Genomic DNA, 22,352 nt, shown 5'->3' with positions numbered 1-22,352 from the left:
TATCTATCTCTGATGGAAGCTTCTGGTCCAGCCAGCAGCTTGGGAGTATCTTCATTTACAATATTCCTTCCTGAAATCTGAAAGCAAATGGAAACTGGGGTCAGCACCTGGAGAGAGATTTCCAACCATTCAAAGAAGCAGAAAAAATATGGATTTATTTCTAGAGTGACCATCTGCAGTCACCCACAACCCTGATATCAAAAAGCCCCCTCAGTGAGACAGACTGTGGGTAAAATGATTGCCCAGATCCACCCTGCAGGATGCAGGAGAAAACGCCGTGAGAATTCCATCAGGGACAGCTGCTGGGCTCTCCATTCCCTGCTTGGTGTCAATTCAACCCCATTTATTAAATCCTAATTCCCCTGCCATGAGTCATGGAATGTCAGAGCTGATCACAAGCCCTGCTGGACAGAAGTGCTGTCCTACAAACAGGAGCACAACCCTGGGAATTAATCCTGGATCAGCGAGAGGAGATTCAGCCCCCAGGGAGGGAGAGTTGTTTGCTTTTCTTGGATGAAGTAACTGCCCATTACCCATAAATTAATTCAACTCCAAACACTCTCTTTCTGCACAGTGCTTTCTGCCCAAACACCACGCCAGGACATTTTTGGGCTCTGTCTCTCTCCCTCTGAGGTCACAGCAGAGCAGGCACTGTCCCAGCCCTGCCAGGCTTGCTTTCTCCAATCAAGAAAAAATCCCATTTATGCCATGCCCAAAGCTTTTAAAAGCCTAATCACTGCTTGCATCTTGTGGCTCCATGATGAAAGGATGGGAAGGGAGCTGGCTTCTCATTCCTGCTTTTGCCATGAGGTTTCTCATTCCTCTTTGGCTGTGGCTAGGTCACTCACTGATGGACTGTTCCTCCCTCCTGCTGCCCAGCAGAAAAGTCCCTGCAGCCACCAATTAAAGGGAAGAAAGTCGTGATTACCTTTGTCTAAATCAATGTTCTTTGCTGGGAAGCTTCTGGCTTGCTCAGCCTTCTCCTTCAGGATGTTGTTTTTGTAATCTGTGCGAGGGAGGAGCAGAATTCACACAAGCATTAGGATGTTAAAAGAAAACAAGAGTTTTATGAGCAAGACAGAGGTGATCAGTCCTTCCTCGATGTGCTCTAGGCCTGGCACCTCTGATTTCTAGGAATTATTTGTGGAGTTACTCAGCAAGAAAACAGCTCTGACTTCATTTTAGCCCCTGGCATTAACCAGTTGTGCAAACTTCATCTCCCTGCTCCTCACAGGCACCACAGATCCTTCCAGCTCTGGATTATCTCCTCAAAGCTCACCTGGAGGTGACTGATGCAATTATCCAGAGATTTTGCTCTCCTGGCACACACAGAGAAGGATTTTTGCAACCCACCCTCTGCAATTCTTTTCTTTACTTCCAATTTTGTCTCTCTCTCGTTTATTGAAGCTTTACAGCAATTCTTGGGACCTAAGCTTTGCCAGCTTGTTCTTTTAAAGGTTGTACCTTTACTGGGGATGCAAATAAAAAAATCAAAGGGACAATTATTTCCTGGCTCATCAAGCAAGTTGCAGTTGGTGTGAATTTGGCATCATGACAAAGCCCCAGGAATCTCAGGGTGGTGCAGACAAGGGCATCACTTTTGTGAAATTCACTCCAAGTCCCAGCAAGCACCAACTCCTCATCAATTATTGACAAAACAAACTCAAGGCTGCACCTTCCAACCCCTGCAAGGAGCAGCATCTATCTTCAGCAATGTTGGAAATTCCCCAGATCAGTTCTATAAATCCCCCCAAAAATAAAAAACCATTCACAGTGTGAAATGAGCTTCCTTCTCCTCTCCCCAGTGTCCTGCACTTTACCACGAGTTCCAGGGAAATTTGTGGTTTTTCTGTCTCAGGGCCTCTGTTGCAAAATTTTCTTCCTCTCCTTCTCTGTTTATCTGTCCTAATTGCTACCTCAGATCTTGACAGAAGGCCCAAATGTTCACTGAATGATCTGACATGCAGGGAGGAGGAAATCAGAAAGTTAAACCAAACTGGCTTCAACAGAAGGTGGGGACAATGAACTCAACTAACTCAGGACTTCTCTTCACCCAATTCTGGTCAAAGTCCAGAGGTTAAAGGATGGGTTAAGTCACTTGAAAATATCCAAGTGCCATTAGAAATTCCAGATTTAAGGATTTTGACCTGGTTTGGTGGCCAGGGATACCTACCCAGCCTGATGTCTTCACTTCTGTGTGGGGTCAGATCTGTCGTGTCCACTGTAAACTCTTTAAGATTCACATCCTTCCTGAAAAGGGAATAATGGTGGAAAATTGTATTTTCCATCCTTTAATAATTGGCTCCTTTCACACTTTTCCCCAATAGCTTTTCTAATGCTGCTTTAGAGAATTTATTTAACGTTTAATTCTTTTCCCCCCACATGTTTTTCCAGATCTTAGAACAACAGGCAGCCAATCCTGGAATTTCCTTATCTTTCCCTTTCCCTTTAATCATACAAAATGAGGTCTGGAGGAGCCCAAGTCCATGATCTTGGCCCCATCTCACAGCAGATCTCTGCATTATTCCTTTCCCACCAGCTCCCAAGGACATCTCACAGAAACTTCATCCCTGAATCAGTTCCCAAAGAGTAACGAGAGGAAATTCAATTGCCAAATCAGCCCCACAAAGCATTTTCTCCTTCCCCTTCCTCCTCCTAACCAGATTTTCAGCTGGTTTAGGCTCTTAGCTGAGGAGGGGGAGGCATGAGCTCATGGGAATGCGTTCTAAACCCAATTAATAATTATAATTAATTATACTCACTCGCCATATTTCTTCACGTTGTACTCATAACCTAACCAGGAGGAAAAAGCAGAATGAGCAGTCACAGCCGGTCCAGATCCATTCCTGCTGGGGTTTTTTTGTGTGCTGTGATCCCTTTATGGGATCCCACAGAGTCCCCTGCACACCTGAGCTCCCCGGGGATAAATCCCACTCCTGAAGGGCTTTCCTTCTCCCTCCTACTCAGCAAATCCCAAGTGGGATTCAGGCAAAACCTGGACTTGATAACCTTGGAGATCTTTTCCAACCCCAACAATTCCATAAAATCAAAACCTGGACATTTTTTTCACCCCACCAGCCCTGCAAATCCTCCCCACTGGGCAGGTTCCTGGTTTTCCAGGAGGAGATCCCTGTTCTCTGCAGGAATGATTTGCAGAACGACGTGCCAGGATGTCCCTCCAAGCAGGGCAGGACAGGTTTGCCCTGGGCTCACCTCTCTGCCGGCGCCTGCGCGTCACCAGGACCACGATGATGAGGAGGACGAGGAAGAGCAGCAGAGTGGCCAGGATGTAACCCAGCTGCTGGAAAAAGTGCATCCTGCTCTCAGGGATGATGACATTGATGACATTGTGGCCCCTGACCACGTTTGGATCTGAGGGAAGGAAAACAGGGGAGGGCTGGAAGTGGCATCAGAGAAAAGCAGGATCACAGGTGGGAGTATTTCTGAATTTCAAGAATTAAAGGGTAAATCAGTGCCTGATTTACACCTCTGGCAGGTGGGAGATGCTGTGCTCTTCAGCAGGATTTAACAGGACGTCCCTTCCCTGGGATCAGTGATCCCTGGCCAGAGTGTTCTTGCAGGGGGGAATTTCAGAGCAAAGCCAACCCCAAACCTTCCACAGGGTCACAAAAGTCTCCTCTGGGTCCCTTTCAACACACACTCCACACTGCATCCCCTCCTTGCCAAGGGTTATAATTTATGGAGTGGGAAGAGTTTTCAATGCCAAAAAAATGAGTTGCCTTTGAAATGAAATAAAAATCGATAATATAAATATCCCCCCCCCCCCCCAAAAAAAAAAAAAAAAAAACCCAAAAAAGATTCCATTCCTTTTGCGGGTGCAGCAGGATTTCTGTTCCACGGCACAGGGAAGAGGAGCTCCAAACTTTTACATGGAATATTTTCTTTTTGCAGGTCTTAAATAAATAGGTCAATGTTTTACACATGTAAAGAGGAAGTGAATTCTCTGCTTGCAACAATCAGAGGAATGGAGAAAGCCAGGCCAGGCATGGATGGAATCCCTCAAGACTCTGCTGGAACAGGGGGTTTTTTGGGTTTTTTTGTTGGTTTTTTTTTTTCCTTCAAAGCAGAGCTGAAATGACACCTTCACCCCTCAAAGGGAATTAATTCTCACAGAGAACCAGGCAAGAACAGGATGGAGCCCTCACATCCCATTCCCTTGGGAGTTCCCCCTGCTAATTACCCAGAGGGAATAAGGGGAAAAGTGGGGGGAATACCTCAAAAACCACAGTGCCCTTTAGCAGATGTGTTCTGACACTTCTGGAAGTGCCGGCACAGGGACAGCTTCCAGATTTTTGGGCAGTTTGTTTCATTTAAAAACACCAACCCAGCGAAAACAAAATCAAATCAGGCATGAGTGGATTGAAATAAACACTCTGAAACCAGAGCTGAGCGTTTGCCAATGCCAACAGCAGTCCTAGAAAATCAAAAAGCATGAGAAACGTGCTCTGTTCTGGTGGCCCAGTGCTCCACTCCAGCAGCACTCTGCATTTTCTGGCATTTCCAGATGCCCTGTGCTCCATGGATACAGTGCTGGAAAAACCACGGGATTTCCACCCTGCCAAGCTAAAAAATAAAAATATCAATTCAAACCAAGAAACCCACTTGCAAAGCTGCAAACAGCACATGTGACAGCTCAGCTCTGTCACATCCCTGGCTCCTTTCTGCCATAATGAGGTGGTGCCAGAGAAAATGAAGGAATTCTATTCCTGCCTTTTTGCTTTCCCACAGTACTGCAAGACAGAGCTGGGTTAAACTTTAGGCAACACCGAGGAGGTCGCTGCAACAACAAGCAGTAAAAAAGGAGATTTAAAAACTTTGGGCAATGGAATATATCCCATTTTATCCCTGGGGAAACTGAGGCACGGAGGGACAGCTCAGTCACCCCAGGGAATGTCAGTGGCCAGAGCAGGATCATGAAATGACACAGACCCTACACCCTCATTTCAACTGGGGTGAGGAAGGTTGATTCTCTAACCAAGATCTGATCTCTCTCAGCACATCTCACATCCACCTGCCCCAAATTCACTCCCAGGACACTTTAACCACTGAAAAATAAATCCTAATGGTGGGGGGGGGGAAAAAAGCCTAGATCAGAAATTCCTTAGCATGACTCTTCCCAAGTGCCAAGGACCAAATTCTCCTGCTGGAAAAGGTGGAGAGCTCTCCACAAACCTGGCAAAGGTTTGGTTTTGGTTTTTTTCTGCCAATATTTTAGCACTCATCGTGAGACACACCAGATTGTTCAGCCACCTCCTGCAGAGCAAACCCTGAGTAAAAATGCTCTGAGTGAGAGGACATCAGCACATTTACACTGCTGAGCCCCTGCTTCTCTTCCAAACAGGATGAACTTTCCTGTCTGGGAATGGCTCTGGAGCTTGGAGCAAGGCCAGGAGCTGAGGCTGCTGCCTGAAGAAAAAAGAAAAAATAATAAAAATAAAAAAAGAAAGCTCCTTAAGTTTCCTTTATTGCCTCCCTGTTTATGTCGTGGTCCCCAAAAAGAATTCCAGGCAGTTTTTTTGTGACGTGGGGCAATGCCTCAGCCTCCCCTGCTGCACCCAGGGAAAGGAAACCTCTGGATGTCTCCACTTGGGCACATTTTTGGACTCAGCACATTTTTGTGACCCCCCTCAGCTGAGGGGTGGAACAAAGCTCATCCCAAAGCTGCTGGTTTTGTCACTGGGAGCAGCTTTTGCCAGGAAGGGAAACTCCTTCAGCACTGAGGGCACCACAGCCAAGCTCAGGTGAAATCACTCAGAAATTCCAGCTCCTTCCTGAGCAGGTAGGGAACTCCTCAGGGCATTGTCCAGGACAGAGAGGAATAAATTTCTGGGTGAACTGTTCTGGAAACAAGACCTGGGTTCCATCTGTGGATAAGGCTCAAGGGCTGTGTGCAGGAACTCTGATATTTGGATGTCTTGGTTTCCTGCCACCTCTTGTCAGCACTGCCTGGATTTTCTGGACACCAACCTTGGCCCCAGGGAAAAAGTTTAGGTCTCTATGACTTGAGAAAATCAATTTCTCCAGGAGAATAAACCTATTTAAGAATGTATGAAGCAAATCAAAATTCTATATTAAACAGCCAATAAATATTAAAACACAATGAATATTTTAAAGTGTTAATAAAGAACTATACCCAAAAGATTAAAAAAAAATATTAAACTTGGGATTTTTGTTTTTTCTGCCTGAGTGAAGTGTGATGGTTTTGAGTTTGGACAGGCTGACAGATGATAGCTCAGTGCAGTGGAAAATATGAAAATTGGTTTATGGCACATACACATACATGAGAAAAAAAAAAAAGCTGAAGGGTGGAGGAAAATTCCTGGTGGTTGATTCTGCATGGTCTGGCACCTTGCACAGACTAAACACCAGCAGTGCAAAGGGGAGAGAAATTCTGGTGGGAAGAGTTGGGACAGCAAAGGCAGGGCTGCATCAACGCCCTGGCCACACCTTCAACAAAAAGAGAGAGGGAGCTGTACAAAAATACAGAAATACAAAAATACAAAAATTCAAAGCTGACCAGGCTGTTTGCCTCAGGGCCTGTCAGCAGTGCAGAACTCTGGGGCAGAGGGGACAGGAGCACACAGTGCCCACAGCACTGCAAAAAGGGGACTGACCCCACTTCTGTTCACCTGAGCAGTGAGGTGTCCTTGGTTCCCAGGCCTGGAGAGGAATTGTTGTGTCTGAGCAAAGTGGGAAAGCTGCAGCTCACGCTGAGCACGGAGTTCACAGTTCTACACTAAAGAACTGCAGGGTTATAAAGAGAAAAGTTCAAATCCTAAGGCATCAAGCCCAGCGATGGGGGGACACCCCACAGCATCCTCACTGCCCCAGTGCAGCTCCAGGGGATGGGAACAGCCTGGAATCACCTGGGGCTGAGCTCTTCAGAGCCCTAAAGATGCAGCTGTGGATCCCCCCCCACCCCCGTGAAAAGTCCACGGCATCACAGAACGATGCAGGTTGGAAAAGATCTTTAAGATCCAACCCATGACCTAACAACTCCTCAGCAGCTGGACCACAGCAGCCAGTGCCACGTCCACAAACAGCAGAGGAATCCCATGGTTTTATCCAGCTGAAGGGAGAGGGGCTGGCTTTTCCCAGAGGGATTTCCTACAAATCCTCAACAGGACAGACCACTCACCTGCAGCTGGGGCCACTGGTGAGGTTCACCACCTTCCTCTTCCTCTGTGGCAGAGGAATCCTATTGGAACTCAGAAGCTAACCCATTTACAGAATCCCAAAATTTATCCAACTAAAGGAAAAGAGTCTAGCTTTTCCTAGCGGGATTCCCTACGAACCCTCCCCAGCACAGACCAGTGACCTGCAGCTGGGTTTACTGGTGAGGTTCACCAGCTTCGTCTGTGACAGAGGAATTTACCCAACTAAAAGGAAAGAACCTGGCTCTTCCCAGCGGGATTTCCTGCAAACCCTCCCCAGCACAGACCAGTGACCTACAGCTGGGTTTACTGGTGAGGTTCACCAGCTTCGTCTGTGACAGAGGAATTTACCCAACTAAAAGGAAAGAACCTGGCTTTTCCCAGCGGGATTCCCTATGATCCCTCCACAGGAGAGACCACAGGTGAGGTTCACCACCTTCCTCTGTGACAGAGGAATTTACCCAACTAAAAGGAAAGAACCTGGCTCTTCCCAGCGGGATTTCCTGCAAACCCTCCCCAGCACAGACCACTGACCTGCAGCCGGGGCTGTCCCGTGCCTGGTCAGGTTCACCACCTTCGTCTCCCTCTGCGGCTCCATCACGGACACGTGGTAGATCCTGCGCTCATGCAGCCCGCAGTAGTGGTGGTGCAGGTGGCAGGAATAGGTGCCTTCATCGGCGCTCTCCAGGTGCGAGATCCGCAGGGAGAAATCCCCGAGGGCGAAGGCTCCGCGGCTCACGTTCATCTTCTGCCGCAGGAAGAGCGGTCCGTAGGAGCGGCGCTCTCCGGACGCGTACAGATCCACCAGGCGGTCAGCGCGGTCCTGGGGCACGCCGGGGGGCTGCCGGTCCCAGTGCACGACCTGCTGCTCCTCCTCGCTGTGCCGCTCCGTCCAGATGTGCTGGCGGTTCACACACGGCAGAGTCACCGTGCTGCCCTCCGGGGCCACCAGCACCGGCTTCTCGCCGTCCCAGTACTCGCTGGTCTCCTCACCTGGTGGGGAAATGCACATTTGGAGAGTGTTGGGAAGGTAAAAGTTTGATAATTAAGTCTTAGAGGTGTGTATGTGTAACAAATCTCACTGCTCCAGTACTCGCCGGTCTCCTCACCTGGTGGGGAAATGCACATTTGGAGAGTGTTGGGAAGTTAAAAGTTTGATAATTAAGTCTTACAGGTGTGTATGTATAACAGAAATCATGCTGGTCTCCTCACCTGGTGGGAAAATGCAGATTTGAGCATGTTGGGAAAGCAAAATTTGATAATTAAGTGTTATAGGTGTGTACGTGTAACAAATCTCACTGTCCCAGTACTCGCCGGTCTCCTCACCTGGTGGGGAAATGCAGCTCTGGAGTGTGTTGGGAAATTGAATTTTGATAATTAAGTCTTACAAGTGTGTATGTATAACAGAAATATATTTGAATGTAGAATCTGAAGAAGGATTTGATGTACTAAGAACTGATGTACATCAGTTTTGATGTACTGAGCTAGCCTTACTGGATAACTAAAAGCCAAAGGGTAAATAAATAGAGTTGGAAGGGGTTTTATAACTCACAGCAAAGGATAAACCCACCTCAAACAAAAAGTTTTTACCAAGCAAAAAGATTTTCACAAGCAAACAAAAATGCCATGCTGCAAGTAGATAGAAAGGTTTCAAAATTTTCCACTGCAAGAAAACTAAAAAAACCTTCTAGTTACAACTGTAACACACTAAGTTGTTGTGACTGGAAAATAGTAACATGAATATGGGAACATTAGCAATTATGATAGGCTGTAGGTAACAGCAAAACTATTGATTTTGTTTGGTTATATATTATGATATTATTGTTGATATTATTGCATATTATTGATATGCTTTAAGATGCTCTGCAATAAAAAGTATATAATGCATTGTTACCAGAACTAGAGTGGCTTCAGACAAACCCACAGGTGAGGCTGACACCTGTGGGCTGGGCTCCTGTCACCCGTGAACTGCTGCAGCATTTGGACACAATAAACAGAATTTTAAAGAGCCTCCTGGAGCCCTGCATCCTTCATTTCAGCTCTTACAGGAGTGGGGATTTTGCACCACCCGTCCCGTTTTTATCCACACCTGTCCTGTTCTTTTCTCATAAAATGGATTTAAGTTTCCTTCCCAGGTTTCCTTTCCTTGGCCAAAATCAGCAAAATTTTAGGACGATTTGTTGTCGCACGCTGCGGTCTTGCAGAGGTGGTTGATGAGAAATCCTCACCCAAGGACAAGGGTCAAGGACAGCCAGACACAGCTGAGATTGCTCCCAGAGCCTGGAATCCTGAATTCCAGTTTGAAATCCCTTTCAGACCCTGGAATCCTGAATTCCAGGTGTCAAGGACACAGCTGAGATTTTTCCCAGATCCTGGAGTTCTGAATTCCAGTCTGATATTCCTCTCAGACCCTGGAATCCTGAATTCCAGGTGTCAAGGACACCCAGAGACACCTGAGATTGCTCTCTTGGAACCCTAAAACTCCACAGGAATGGAATCCCATAACACACCCCCCTCCCAAAATCTTAAAAGTGCCGGGGGGCACAGCTTGAACGTGCACGAACACGAACAATCCTGGCTTTTCCACACTTAATTCAGCACTCAGTAAAAAAAACCCACCTTTATCCTCCTTTATCCTCTACATCCCTGGCCATTTTATGAAGCAAAGCCACTTTCTCCTCCTCCTAACTCAGAGTTAATCTCCTGCTTCAGAAAGCAGGAAGCAAATTCCCTCCACAGGCTAAGAATGGAACGAGGATCTTCATCCCAATCCTCTGAGCAGGAAATGCTTTCCTACCCACAAAGGCCCTAATTACTGGAGGAGCTGAAGCAGCACTGCTCTGTTTGGCTCCTGAGAAGCAAGAACAGAAACTGCAGAGCCCAGAGGAGCAGGCTGGGGCTCTCGGGGTGTTTTTATTGCACTGGGAGAGCAGCACAGACTCATCTCCAGCCCTGCAGCTCCACTGGGTGTGATCCTGAGGTTTAGGTGGGCTTTACTGGGTGGGGATGGGTGGGATTCCTGCAGCTGGCAGCAGCTGCATTTTAGAGCTGGGCTTAAGGTAACTCGAGGTGGGGTTTGAGTACAGGGCAAACTCAGCAGGCAGAGCACAGACAGGTCCTTGGGGGTGAGCTGGGGGGGATTGTCACCAGGGGTGTGGGATTGTCACCAAGGAGGGGGGGATTGTCACCAGAGAGGAGAGGATTGTCACCAAGGAGGGGGGATTGTCACCAGGGGTGTGGGATTGTTACCAAGGAGGGGGGGATTGTCACCAAGGAGGGGGGATTGTCACCAGGGGTGTGGGATTGTTACCAAGGAGGGGGGGATTGTCACCAAGGAGGGGGGATTGTCACCAGGGGTGTGGGATTGTTACCAAGGAGGGGGGATTGTCACTAAAGAGGGGGGATTGTCACCAGAGGGGTGGGATTGTCACCAGAGAGGAGAGGATTGTCACCAAGGAGGGGGGGATTGTCACCAGGGGTGTGGGATTGTCACCAGAGAGGAGAGGATTGTCACTAAGGAGGGGGGGATTGTCACCAGAGAGGAGAGGATTGTCACCAGGGGTGTGGGATTGTCACCAAGGAGGGGGGGATTGTCACCAAGGAGGGGGGGATTGTCACCAGGGGTGTGGGATTGTCACCAGAGAGGAGAGGATTGTCACCAGGGGTGTGGGATTGTCACCAAGGAGGGGGGGATTGTCACCAGGGGTGTGGGATTGTCACCAGAGAGGAGAGGATTGTCACCAGAGGGGTGGGATTGTCACCAAGGAGGGGGGATTGTCACCAGGGGTGTGGGATTGTCACCAGAGAGGAGAGGATTGTCACCAGAGGGGTGGGATTGTCACCAAGGAGGGGGGATTGTCACCAAGGGGATGCTGCTGCTGCAGCAGGGAGAGTTTGGGAATGACCAAGAGCACACCCTGAGCTGAGCAGGCTCCAGGCACTGCCTGGCCAAGGAAGAAGAGAGGATTTTAAGAATCCCTCTGAAACGCAGGGAAGCAGACACAAATCTGCTTGCACAATCATGACTGCTGGCACACAGAAAGGACGTGCTAGTTCTGCAAAGGGCAGCCATCAGATGGCTCTGTTTACCCTCTTCTACAGCCACACACACCGGCTGGTTGTGGATGGGTCAGACTGGCCCCTTCTCAAACTCTCATTGAATTTGAGAGGGGGATTTTGTTGAGAGAGGCAGATGGACAATTCGGCGTAGGAATGGGTTTTTGTGCAAAACAACCATGAGGATTTAGACTCTTGTGAGAGCTCCTGTACTGTGCACCCCATGACACAGCTCAGAAACCCCAGCTCAGGCACTCGACTTACCCACGCAATGGCAAGAGGCAGAAACTTCTAAAGAGGAAATTTAGAAAACCTCCAGCAAGAATCTAAAGCAGATCACACAGATGTCCCTTCAACAGTCATGTAACGGAGGTTGGGTGCACAACTCTGAGCACAGAGAGCTGCAGGCTCTGCTGGTGCTTGCCAAAGCTCCTGTGGCACCTGTAAAACCTGGAGCTCTCACCACACCCACCTCTCTTGGCAACGACCAGCTGGATTTTCACAGTCTCGTACAAGTGGCAGTAGTGATGGTGAAGATTACAGGAATATGTGCCTTCATCGCTCTCTGCAACACCTGTAGGGCAGGGAAGAGAGAGGGATTCAGTGTTTTACACCCAGACGTTGATGATTTGTGTCATTTGCAGTTTCCCAAATCCTTATCTGGATGTAAATAAATTTGTTCTAAGCCATCCTCATCACCAGGATGGGTTTAGCAGGGACAAATAGAATGATTTGGTCACCTAATGAAATAATTGTTGCTCTTGTGAGGAAGGCATTTCTATTAACAGGGGAAAAGAGGAAGCTGGTTTAGGTTTAGCTGAGAGCAGGCACAGGAACAATGACCATGGAGTGTTCATAGTTCAGGAACTGAATCACAAACAAAGGGCCACAAAAAGCCCAGGTGGCTTTCAGGTTGTTCCAAATTTTCTTTTAAAACAAGACTGTTTCAAAGGCAAATAAAAGATTCAGTGCTTCAGAGAACCTCCCAGAATCCCAGAGGCTGGAAAAGAACTCCAAGATTGAGTCCAACCTCAATCCCCACCTCGTCACCCAGCCCAGAGCACTGAGTGCCATGTCCAGTCCTTCCTTGGACACCTCCAGGGGTGGGGACTCCACCACCTCCCTAAGCAGCAATTCCCACATTTAACAACCCTTTCCATGGAAAAAAATCCTCCTGTATCCAGCCTGAAAATCCCCTGGGCCAACTGGAGCCTTCACTTTGAAGCAAAACCAGAGCATGGTTTTGGGGTCAACTCCTCAACTTCTTCCTGCCTTGAATCTCCAGCTGGAAGCTCCACTTCCCTAAGTGCCCAAGGAGCAGAAATTAATTAATATGCATGACCAGGAATGCAGGAATTTAGACAGCTGGAAATGCTGAGAGGGTTTTGATCTGCTGAACAGCTGTGCAGCTTTTCTGGGATAGACTTGGAGGTGCACAAGTAACCCCTGAGTGCCACCAGTGCACTGGGACTGCTCCCAGAGCCTGGAATCCTGAATTCCAGGTGCCAAGGACACAGCTGAGATTGCTCCCAGATCCTGGAATCCTGAATTCCAGGTGCCAAGGACACAGCTGAGATTGCTCCCAGATCCTGGAATCCTGAATTCCAGGTGCCAAGGACACAGCTGAGATTGCTCCCAGATCCTGGAATCCTGAATTCCAGGTGTCAAGGACAGCCAGGGGTCAAGGCACACCTGAGATTGCTCCCAGAGCCTGAAATCCTGAATTCCAGGTGTCAAGGACAGCCAGATGTCAAGGCACACCTGAGATCCCTCCCAGACCTCCAAGATGGGGACTCCCCCACCTCCCTGGGCAGCCCCTTCCAAACCCTGAAATTCCTCCCGAGAATAAACCTGGTATTAAACTCATTTACCAAAAACACGCTGCGAACCAACCATTTGCGCCTTCCAACCTTTTCCAACCAACCTTTTGCACAAATTCCATCAAGCCCCAAACCCTCCACAGGGAGGAAGGGGGAGATGAAAACAAAACGAAACAAAAAAAAAAAAGCTCCAAACCTTTAATCACCAGCGAGAAATTCCCATCTGCAAAGGCATTCTCGGGCATGAGGATCCTGCCCTGGTTGTAGGAGCTGTAGACACGCTGGTCCCCAGCCGAGTACATGTCACAGAGCCTCTCCATCCTGCTGTCCCCATAGTAGGAGCTGAGCAGGTCCCAGTGCACCACGCGCTGCCGGTCGTTGAGGCGGTCCTGGGTCCAAACCATGCGGTGGCTCTTGCAGGGCAGCACAGCCTGGGAGCCCAGCACAGCGCTGATGTTCAGCACAGACACCACCACGCTGGAGGGGTTGGAGGCATCGGCTGGGACTGAAAAATCAGGAGTAAAATAGGGAGGGGGGGAAAAAAAAAGAAAAAAGGAAAAAAAAAAAAAAAAAGAGTTGTAGGGTTGTGGAGTTAATGGTATTGGAGTCAGGCTCGTGCTGGAATCTCTGCAGATTTTTGATTCTGGTTTCAAGAATAACATAGAGGACTCAAAGAATCCTGAGCTGGAAGAGACACAGAGAATCCCTGATCCAGAGACCCCAACAATCCCACCCTGTGCATCCCTGGGAGTGGTGTCCCAAAGCTCCTGGAGCTCTTGGGGCTGGGACCATTCCCTGGGAATCCTGGGCAGCACAGACACCACCACGCTGGAGGGGTTGGAGGCATCGGCTGGGACTGAAAAATCAGGAGAAAAATAGCAAAAAAAAAAATTATTTGTAGGGTTGTGGAGTTAATGGTGTGGGGATCCAGGATTTCTGTGTGGTTTTGGTTCTGGTTTCAAGACCAACACAGGGCACTGTCATAGAGCATCAAATCCTGAGCTGCAAGGGACACAGAGAATCCCTGATCCAGAGACCCCAACAATCCCACCCTGTGCATCCCTGGGAGTGGTGTCCCAAAGCTCCTGGAGCTCTTGGGGCTGGGACCATTCCCTGGGGCAGTGCCCCTCTCAGGGGGAAGAACCTTTTCCTAAGAAATAAGACTTTAACACGCAGATTTCATTCATGCCTGTTATCAGGATTGTCCACTCGAGCTGTCCTGCCCACCCTTCCCAATCCTGACCCCCAATTTAATCCAGGCTTAGAGACACCAGTGCATGGGATCATAATCCATGGAAGTTAGGAATGAAAGTGCATGCCATGGAATCAGGGTCCCTCCCACTCCTCCTCACGATCACAAAACCTGGCAGAGCTACAGAGATGCCACTCACCTGAATATGAGCACACAGAACCTGTCAAAGCAGAAAATAAAGAGCGTCACTGCCAACAAAAGGATAAAAAAGCTACAAACACACTCCAAGTCAGCAGCCACCTCTGTTACTGCTCCACCTATTTCCCCTTCCCTGATGTTTATATCTGGCTGTTCTGCACCCACTTTGTCTGCACAGCTCTCTGTGATCTCTGGATGCACCAGCTCTCCCCAGCTCACATGACTCACATCCACACAGGAAGGACTTTGCCAGAGATGAAGCAGTTCCTTTGATTCTGCATCTCTCTGGTCCAGTCCCTCCTGCTCCTTGTGTGGGAGGGGTCCAGAAGGTCTCCTGGCATCAGGCTTTTGATTCCCAACACAGATTCCCGACACAACACCACCATTCATTCATCTCTCCACCCAGCCAAACCCAAGTGGGCTCCATCCAAATCATTGGAGGTTTTGTCCTGCTAATGTCAGAGGCACAAAGTCCTCCAGACAAAGACTGTCTTTTTTTTTTTTTCTTTAGCCCTGGAATTTATTAATTTAAAATTCAATTCCAGACTGGGGGTATTTTAGCACACCCCAAAGTGCTGAGAATAAACTTGGTTTCCACCCCTTTTTTCTATCACAAAACACCGGGCAGAGACAGCAGAGAACAAAAAATGAGCAGCACTCTCTGCTGAACTCAAAGGCACTTCACATAGGAGGTGTTTTTTCTTACATTTAAAACCTCAGCATCACAAAGAGAAAAATCAAATCCTGGACAAGGATCTGTGCTCTTTGTATATAAGAAAGAGAGACCATAACTCCATCATTTGATTGTCTCTCCTGACAGGCTGTAAGCCAGGACTCAGATTTTAGCTTAGAAAAACAAAGGAATGATAAAAAAAAAAGTTCTTCCACAGCACCAAATCAGCCAGGAAAAATCGGTGTCCCTTGTGACAGGCCAGCAGCTGCCAGCACAGCAGAGGTGTCCCGGTGTCCTTGTGGCTGAATGGGTGAGGTTTGCCCCGGGGCAAGGCGATGTCGTGACACGAACGGCGCTTTGAGAGCTGGGGAATGTTGTCTGAGGCTGCTTGCAGAGCCCTGAACCAACAACAAATTGATTTGGTGCGGCAGAAACATCCTCTGCTGGCTCGGGCAGAGGAATGAAGGCATTTACTGCTCTCCTTTCCTCCGGGCTAATGGGAAAAACACGGAGCAGCGTCGAATTTACCGATGCAGAATTTTGTAAATCTAACGAAGGACAAAAGTTCAACCCGTCCAAAGCTCTGAGCTCACACCAGCACCTGGTTCTGCACCTTTCCCTTTCCACCTGCCAGGGCAAGTGTTGGATCCCAGAAATTTGGGATTTTTGAGCTTTCTGTGCTTTCTGGCACTGACCCCCTTGAGAACACTGCTTTTAACCTGATGATGTGGAGAAGGCTTCTAAATTTGAGTGATGGAGTTAAAATCACGGGTGTGTAGTTAAATAAAAGTGTGTGATTTCACATGGTGAAGGGTTTTTAATGTGATTTTTTATAATATAGTAATAAGTATGGGATAAGATGGAGGATTTTGTCTCCTTTTTGGTGTTCTTCATTCTTCATGGTTTCTGGTTGGGCAGTCAGTGCTGCACTGCGGGTCACAGGAGTTTGGTTATTGGGTTAAAAGTATAAATAATAAAGGACTTAATTCTCTTTTGGACTGTTTAGCTTTAAGAGACCTTGCAGCTTGCTAGGTTCAGCTCCACTTTGCTCAATTCTAGCTGGTAGCTACAAGTGGTGCTGAACTTTCTGTACTTCAGATAAGATTTAATAAACAACCAAGTCCAAAGGCAAGGGCTTTCCTTTCCTTTCCTTTCCTTTCCTTTCCTTTCCTTTCCTTTCCTTTCCTTTCCTTTCCTTTCCTTTCCTTTCCTTTCCTTTCCTTTCCTTTCCTTTCCTTTCCTTTCCTTTCCTTTCCTTTCCTTTCCTTTCCTTTCCTTTCCCTTTTTCCTTTCCCCTTCCCCTTTTCCCTTTCCCCTTCCCCTTTTCCCTTTCCCCTTTCCCCTTTTCCCTTTCCCCTTCCCCTTTTTCCTTTCCCCTTCCCCTTTTTCCTTTCCTTTCTGGAGCTGCTGGAGCTTGGGCAGCCACAGTCACTTCTCCAGCACTTCCAAACACAACTGTCAGTAAAAAAGGGGCTTGGCTGGGATGGAACAGCTTTCAGACAAGAAAATGTGATGCTTTGTGAGGTCTTTTCCCCCTCCACTCTTAAAACATCAGCCAGGAATGCTGTTGCTTCCTCAAAAAGCAATTCCAAGGTGTTTCTGGTTTGCCCCTCAGTGATGGAGGAGATGCTGTGTCCTGCTGGGACCAGGGAAGAGTTTGTGGATTTTATATTTTGCATTTTATAGACCGGATTTGTGACTTCCTGGCTGTTGCCACACAAAGCTGGGTTGACATTGAACATCACAACAAAAGCCATCCTAGAAGAGGTGAATTTGGAATTTAGAGCACAGAGAGGTGGGAAAGAAAGGGTTTCTCACTTTGTGTACGCACACAAAGTCTGGACAGAAATTTTGGATCTGAACCTGCCCTAGGATATCATCCATAATTTGACAAAATGGTGCAAATATTAAAAAAAAAAAAAAAAAGTGGGATTACAGCCAAGCAGCAAAATTCTAGAAAAGGGAAAAAAGGATAACTCTTCACAAGAGGCACAGGAACTGCAGCAGACAAAGAAGGAAGAACTGATTGTTCTGATTCCCCAGCCATGCTGGAAATGTGCACACATCCATCAGCTCCTGGGTAAGGCTCAAACTTATTTGACAGAGCTGTGAATGATATCATTCAGAAATCTGAGCAATCTGGGATGTCTCTGATCTCTTGCACGCCTGGAGAAAATGGAATTTAGAACAACTGACCTTCAATAACCTGAGCAGAGAGCAGCAGTGGAAGGAGGAATGAGCCTTTTTCTCTTTTCAGTGTCCTCCCTCTGCTGTGTGAGACAAGCAGAGCAACCAAGCCCTGCTTTAAAAAGGGATTTTATGACACAGCAGCTTCTGAACAGAGATAAAGCCACAGCCCAGGGGAGGTGACAGCTCATGAACTGCAGCACTGGGGTCAGCTGGAAGCAGGATTTTGGTGAGTCAAAAGTCAAACCAAAGCATCTTCATGCACCTGGTGACAGCTCTGACCTCTGTCATCACAGGACTCCAGGAGCTGGAGCTTCTAAACCTCAGCTGCCTTCAGAGCTGTCAACACAGAACTCAACTGTGGCTTTCGTTTTTAAATATCAAGTTCCACGGGATGGAGAATTACTTTGTCTTCTCTGGGTGATGTAACCACAAAAAAAAAAAAAAAAACACCAAAACAAAACAACAAGAAAACACCAATAAAAGAGAATTCTCTGCTGTCCCCTGACACATTCTGTGCTGACTCAGCAGGATCCCAGAGATACTCTGTGGTCCCACAGTGGAGGAAGGGGAAAACGATTTCTTAATCCCTTGTAAAAGGCAGAGCCAGCTCTCACTTCTTGAATCCCATCCATTTTTCATGCGAAGAATTAAGCCACAAAAAAAAAAAAAAAAAAAAAAAAAGAAAAAAAAAAGGGGGGAAAAAAAATAAAAACAACAGAAGTGGGCAAACTAGAAGCAAGAGGCCCGGGCTGTGAAAGATGTGGGACATGCTCTGAGCTCCCCAGGCAGTGTCCCTGGAGCAGGGCAAGCACAGAAAGCTGTCCCCTGAGTCCTGCCTGAACAATCCTGGGATGAATTCCCTCCTGGCACACATGGGCTTGCTGCTCAGCTCCGTGCTGATAAAACCACTGAATTCCTGTTCCTTCCTGGGGGATGAAAAACAGCCAGTGCAGAAAGGCTCTTCCCCAGATTCCTCATTTCCCCCATGAATCCCTCTGCTCGGAGGGGGTTTAATGAGCTCTGTAGGGTCATTACACAATTCTGGGAAAAGCAGCAGCCTGTGCCACCACGCTGTCCCCAAACCCTCTGGGGAGCTGCAGTGGCTCCATCCTGACTCTTTAGGGGGCTGAGAGGCCCTGATGGCTTTTGATGCAGCAGCAGCAAGGTGAGAGTGACATAAATGAGCCCAGCTCTCCTCTGGGAGCCGGGGTTTTTAAACCCACTGAGCAGTAACCAGGAGAAACATCTGGGCTCATCTGGAAGAAACCAGGAGAAACATCTGGGCTCATCTGGTGAGAAAACAGCTCCTCCTAAACTTCACCCACTCACCTCCTGTCCAGGCTTCTCAGTAAAACAGAATTTCCCTTCAAAGCCCACTGATGCTCAAGCCAGGCTTTGAACTGGGATCTTCTCTAAATCTCTGTGTTTGTTTATTTTTCAAGGCTTCCTGGGACAACTTTCCCAGCAGCAGAGTCTCCCACTTCCAAGAAGGAAGTCAGAGCCCTTAAAAATCCATCCAGCCCCAACAATTCCAGCACTCCCTGCAGGCAGGAACATGCAGAGAGCAGGAATGTGCTGTCTCTGCAGAAAGGGAAAACCTTGTGTACAAGGAGCCAATCCCCACCTGGGGCACAGACAGGATCCCTCAGAGATCTGTCCCAGCTGTTTTTGGGATTTGAGCTGAGCTTTAGAATCCCTGCCGTGCCTTGTGAGCTTCTCCTTGGCTGCAGGCCCACGGAGTGGTTTTGTAGAGCCACTCCAAACACGGAGCTCTTCCTCCCTGAGACATTTAACACTTGATGGAGTGGTTCCTCTGCAAGGAGGGGTCACAGATTTCCCCCCTTCTCCCCTTCCCATCCTCACTGCTGAGTTATAACCTCATTTGGGCGGGCTCAGGGCTGCCCGGAGTGCGTCCAGGTAAATCCAAAATGCACCTGAAATTCTGTCACAGCTCATCCATGCTCAGGTGGGAGCTTTGGCTCTGCAGCAGCCCAACCTGCTCTTCCTGCCCTGGGTGCTCTGCCAAACCTCACTGGGAGTCACTGGACTGGTTGGTGCTTCTGCAGCACAGAACTGGGGCCTCTCCTCCTCATCCTCTTTAACCCACCCCACACCCCAGATTTCTGACACACTTTAATCCTTCTGTCCCTATAACCCATCCCAGCATTTGCCAATTCCTAAACCTGGCCTCGGGGCATCGCAAAAGCCATGGTGACATGGAAAGGGGAATAATCAGGGACCAAAGGGACAACTCCTCACCTTATTCCACCTTTGTGCTGAGGAATTGAGGGGCTCAGGTGTCAGCCACAGCTTTTTTAAAGGGCTCGAAAGAGCAGGGGGTCACCAGTCCCTAAAAAAACTTCTGCCTCTCACTTCCTACTCCTTTCTTGAACCTTGCTACCCAAAAGTGAATTCTGTGTTGGTCTTTCTGCTGACAGGAGGGAAAGAAACCCAAAAACCACACATCCTTTTGTTCCCTCCATCTGAACCCTCACACACGCACACCACCAGCTGTTTCTGCTTCTTCAAACATAAAAAATTAACCTTATGCCCTGTAAATCTGACTGTGAAACCTTTGCTATACTCACACTCAAGCTTATTTGGTTTGAATTTGCTGATAGGAAAAAAAAAAAAAAAGAGGTTGTACAAACATGCTGAACAGAGCTCCAACGACCTCAAACATTTTTCCATTCTCTCCCCAAAAAAGCAGAGGAAACCCACAACTCCCTCCCCTCTCCAGATGAAAACAGAGAGCAAGTTTAGGAATCTGAACAAAACCTTACAAAGATAACAGCTCAAAATCTCCCAGCCCACCCCCAGCCCCATCACGCAGCTGAAATAAAAACAAGTAACACCACACCAGCAGCTCAGAACTTACTTTGCTGAAGCAAAATTTGCCACAGGAGGAGTTTTGCAAGTTGCTCCATTTCTTCGGCTTCTCGGAGTTTTCGCCTCTCTTGAAAAACAACTTGAAGACTTTTTTTCTTTTTCTCTTCTGTGAGTGGCAAACACTATGACCTCATCAATTTACATCCCCAGAGCTGAGGACAGCAGCTCAGATTCTGCAGGATTACTCCACCTCCAACTCCCCACCTCCTTCCCTTCCCTTCCCTCACACTTTTCTGCAGATCCCTCTCCTCCCTTCTGAGCCCTCCCTGACTCTGACATCAAAGTTTCATCGGGTGAAGTTGATCCCACATCGCTCTGAGCTGACAAAACAAATCTTTCTCCCTCCCCCTAGGGATGGAAACAATTTTCCTCGTGTTTTACTTGATCCAGCTGTTCCTCCCTTTGTCTGACACTCCTCCAGACTGGATTTATTCTGCTGCCTTCAATGGGGTTTTCATCTTGGTCTCCTCATATGGTTTTACTTCCAGCTCCAGTCTCCAAAGACAACTTAGAGAACAATATTTACCCTGTCCTGTGATTTGTAAGCAAGGGCTGGGTATTTTACAGGAAAATTACAATGAGTATAAAGTCAGGAAATAGAGTATAAAATAGGAAATAGAATAGCTGCTGCTGGGATATTCAAAGTAAAATTACATATTGTACGAAAATTAAAATATGGTCAATTTTTCTGTTTTTCTTGCATTCTGTTGTCAGGTTATTGTTACTTATGGTTAACACCATTTAGTGGATTGGATTTATTGGATTTTACAATTCAATCAAACTAGTCATCAAGTGAAGAAAGGGAATTAAATTGACTTCCTTAAACATCTGTGGGATTCCATAAGAGAACTTAGAAACACAAGTCAGGAGCCTTCCCGTGGCATCCATGAGGATAAACTTAATTGCCACACTTGAATTTTTCCTTCTGACATTTTCCTGTCTCTCTACTCTACCAGAAAATAGATTCCCTCTGTGCCAGTGGGGGAACAGTTTCAGGAAAGAGGAGACTATTACAATTAAAATTACAACAACCCCCAAAAATAAACATTTAAATAATTACACACTGCAACAAGGGAAACTTTGGGAGCATCCAGATCAGAACTTCACCCAGTCCAGGATCCCGTCTGCAGCATCAGACAGAACCAGACACTTCCAAATTCCAAGAAACTGCAGCTATTATTATCATTAGATAATATGAGCATGGGGAAAAAAAAAAAAAAAAAAAAAAAAAAGCCTGCTGTTAACTCCACGCTGTCCAAGACAGATCCAGAGAAGTGGTTTGTTTCTAGGGAAAAAACCTAAAATAATCCTCAAATAAGAACTTCATAACATTTCCCTGGAAATGCTGAGATTTCTATGAAGTGAGATTTGGGGGTAGTGGGGTAGGAACAGCCCCTCCCTCCACATTCCCACCCTCACCACCTGAGCTGTGGCACCACCTGGATTTTAACAACCCCTAACTCCTAATCCCATCATTTTCCCTTTGCCAGCCTCAGAAATTCCCATTATTCCAATCCCAGAACCACCTGCAGGCAGCAAAGGCTCCTGGTCCCATGTCCCTGACCCGTGCCAGGTGTCACAACCAGGACAGCTGGCAGCTGATCCAGAGCAGGAATCCATGGAATCCCGTGGAATCCCTCTCATGGAATCCCATGGAATCCCTCTCGTGGAATCCCATGGAATCTCTCTCGTGGAATCCCGTGGAATCCCTCTCATGGAATCCCGTGGAATCCCTCTCGTGGAATCCCGTGGAATCCCATGGAATCCCTCTCGTGGAATCCCGTGGAATCCCTCTCATGGAATCCCGTGGAATCCCTCTCATGGAATCCCATGGAATCCCATGGAATCCCTCTCGTGGAATCCCGTGGAATCCCTCTCATGGAATCCCGTGGAATCTCTCTCATGGAATCCCATGGAATCCCTCTCATGGAATCCCATGGAATCCCTCTCATGGAATCCCATGGAATCCCTCTCGTGGAATCCCGTGGAATCCCATGGAATCCCTCTCGTGGAATCCCGTGGAATCCCTCTCATGGAATCCCATGGAATCCCATGGAATCCCTCTCGTGGAATCCCGTGGAATCCCTCTCATGGAATCCCGTGGAATCCCTCTCATGGAATCCCATGGAATCCCTCTCGTGGAATCCCGTGGAATCCCT

General features: G+C 47.7%; 1 protein-coding gene across 1 annotated transcript; it reads right to left on the bottom strand.

The window, feature by feature from the left end:
* Positions 1–20,231, bottom strand: MXRA8 (matrix remodeling associated 8). Its single transcript, XM_062507634.1, has 11 exons — positions 20,179–20,231; positions 17,051–17,067; positions 13,248–13,550; positions 11,704–11,805; positions 11,634–11,650; positions 7,710–8,151; positions 3,214–3,372; positions 2,763–2,793; positions 2,174–2,250; positions 929–1,006; positions 1–77 (listed from the first exon to the last, which is right to left on the bottom strand). The coding sequence occupies exons 1-11, from the start codon at positions 20,229–20,231 to the stop codon at positions 52–54; spliced, it is 1,305 nt and encodes a 434-aa protein (XP_062363618.1). The 3' UTR covers positions 1–51.
* Between the last annotated feature and the right edge of the window lie 2,121 nt (positions 20,232–22,352).

The sequence above is a fragment of the Cinclus cinclus genome, chromosome 23 (genome assembly GCF_963662255.1).
Source record: "Cinclus cinclus chromosome 23, bCinCin1.1, whole genome shotgun sequence".
Lineage (NCBI taxonomy): Eukaryota > Metazoa > Chordata > Aves > Passeriformes > Cinclidae > Cinclus > Cinclus cinclus.
The sequence above is the reverse complement of the archived record's forward strand: the minus strand, read 5'-3'. Positions and strand labels throughout refer to the sequence as shown.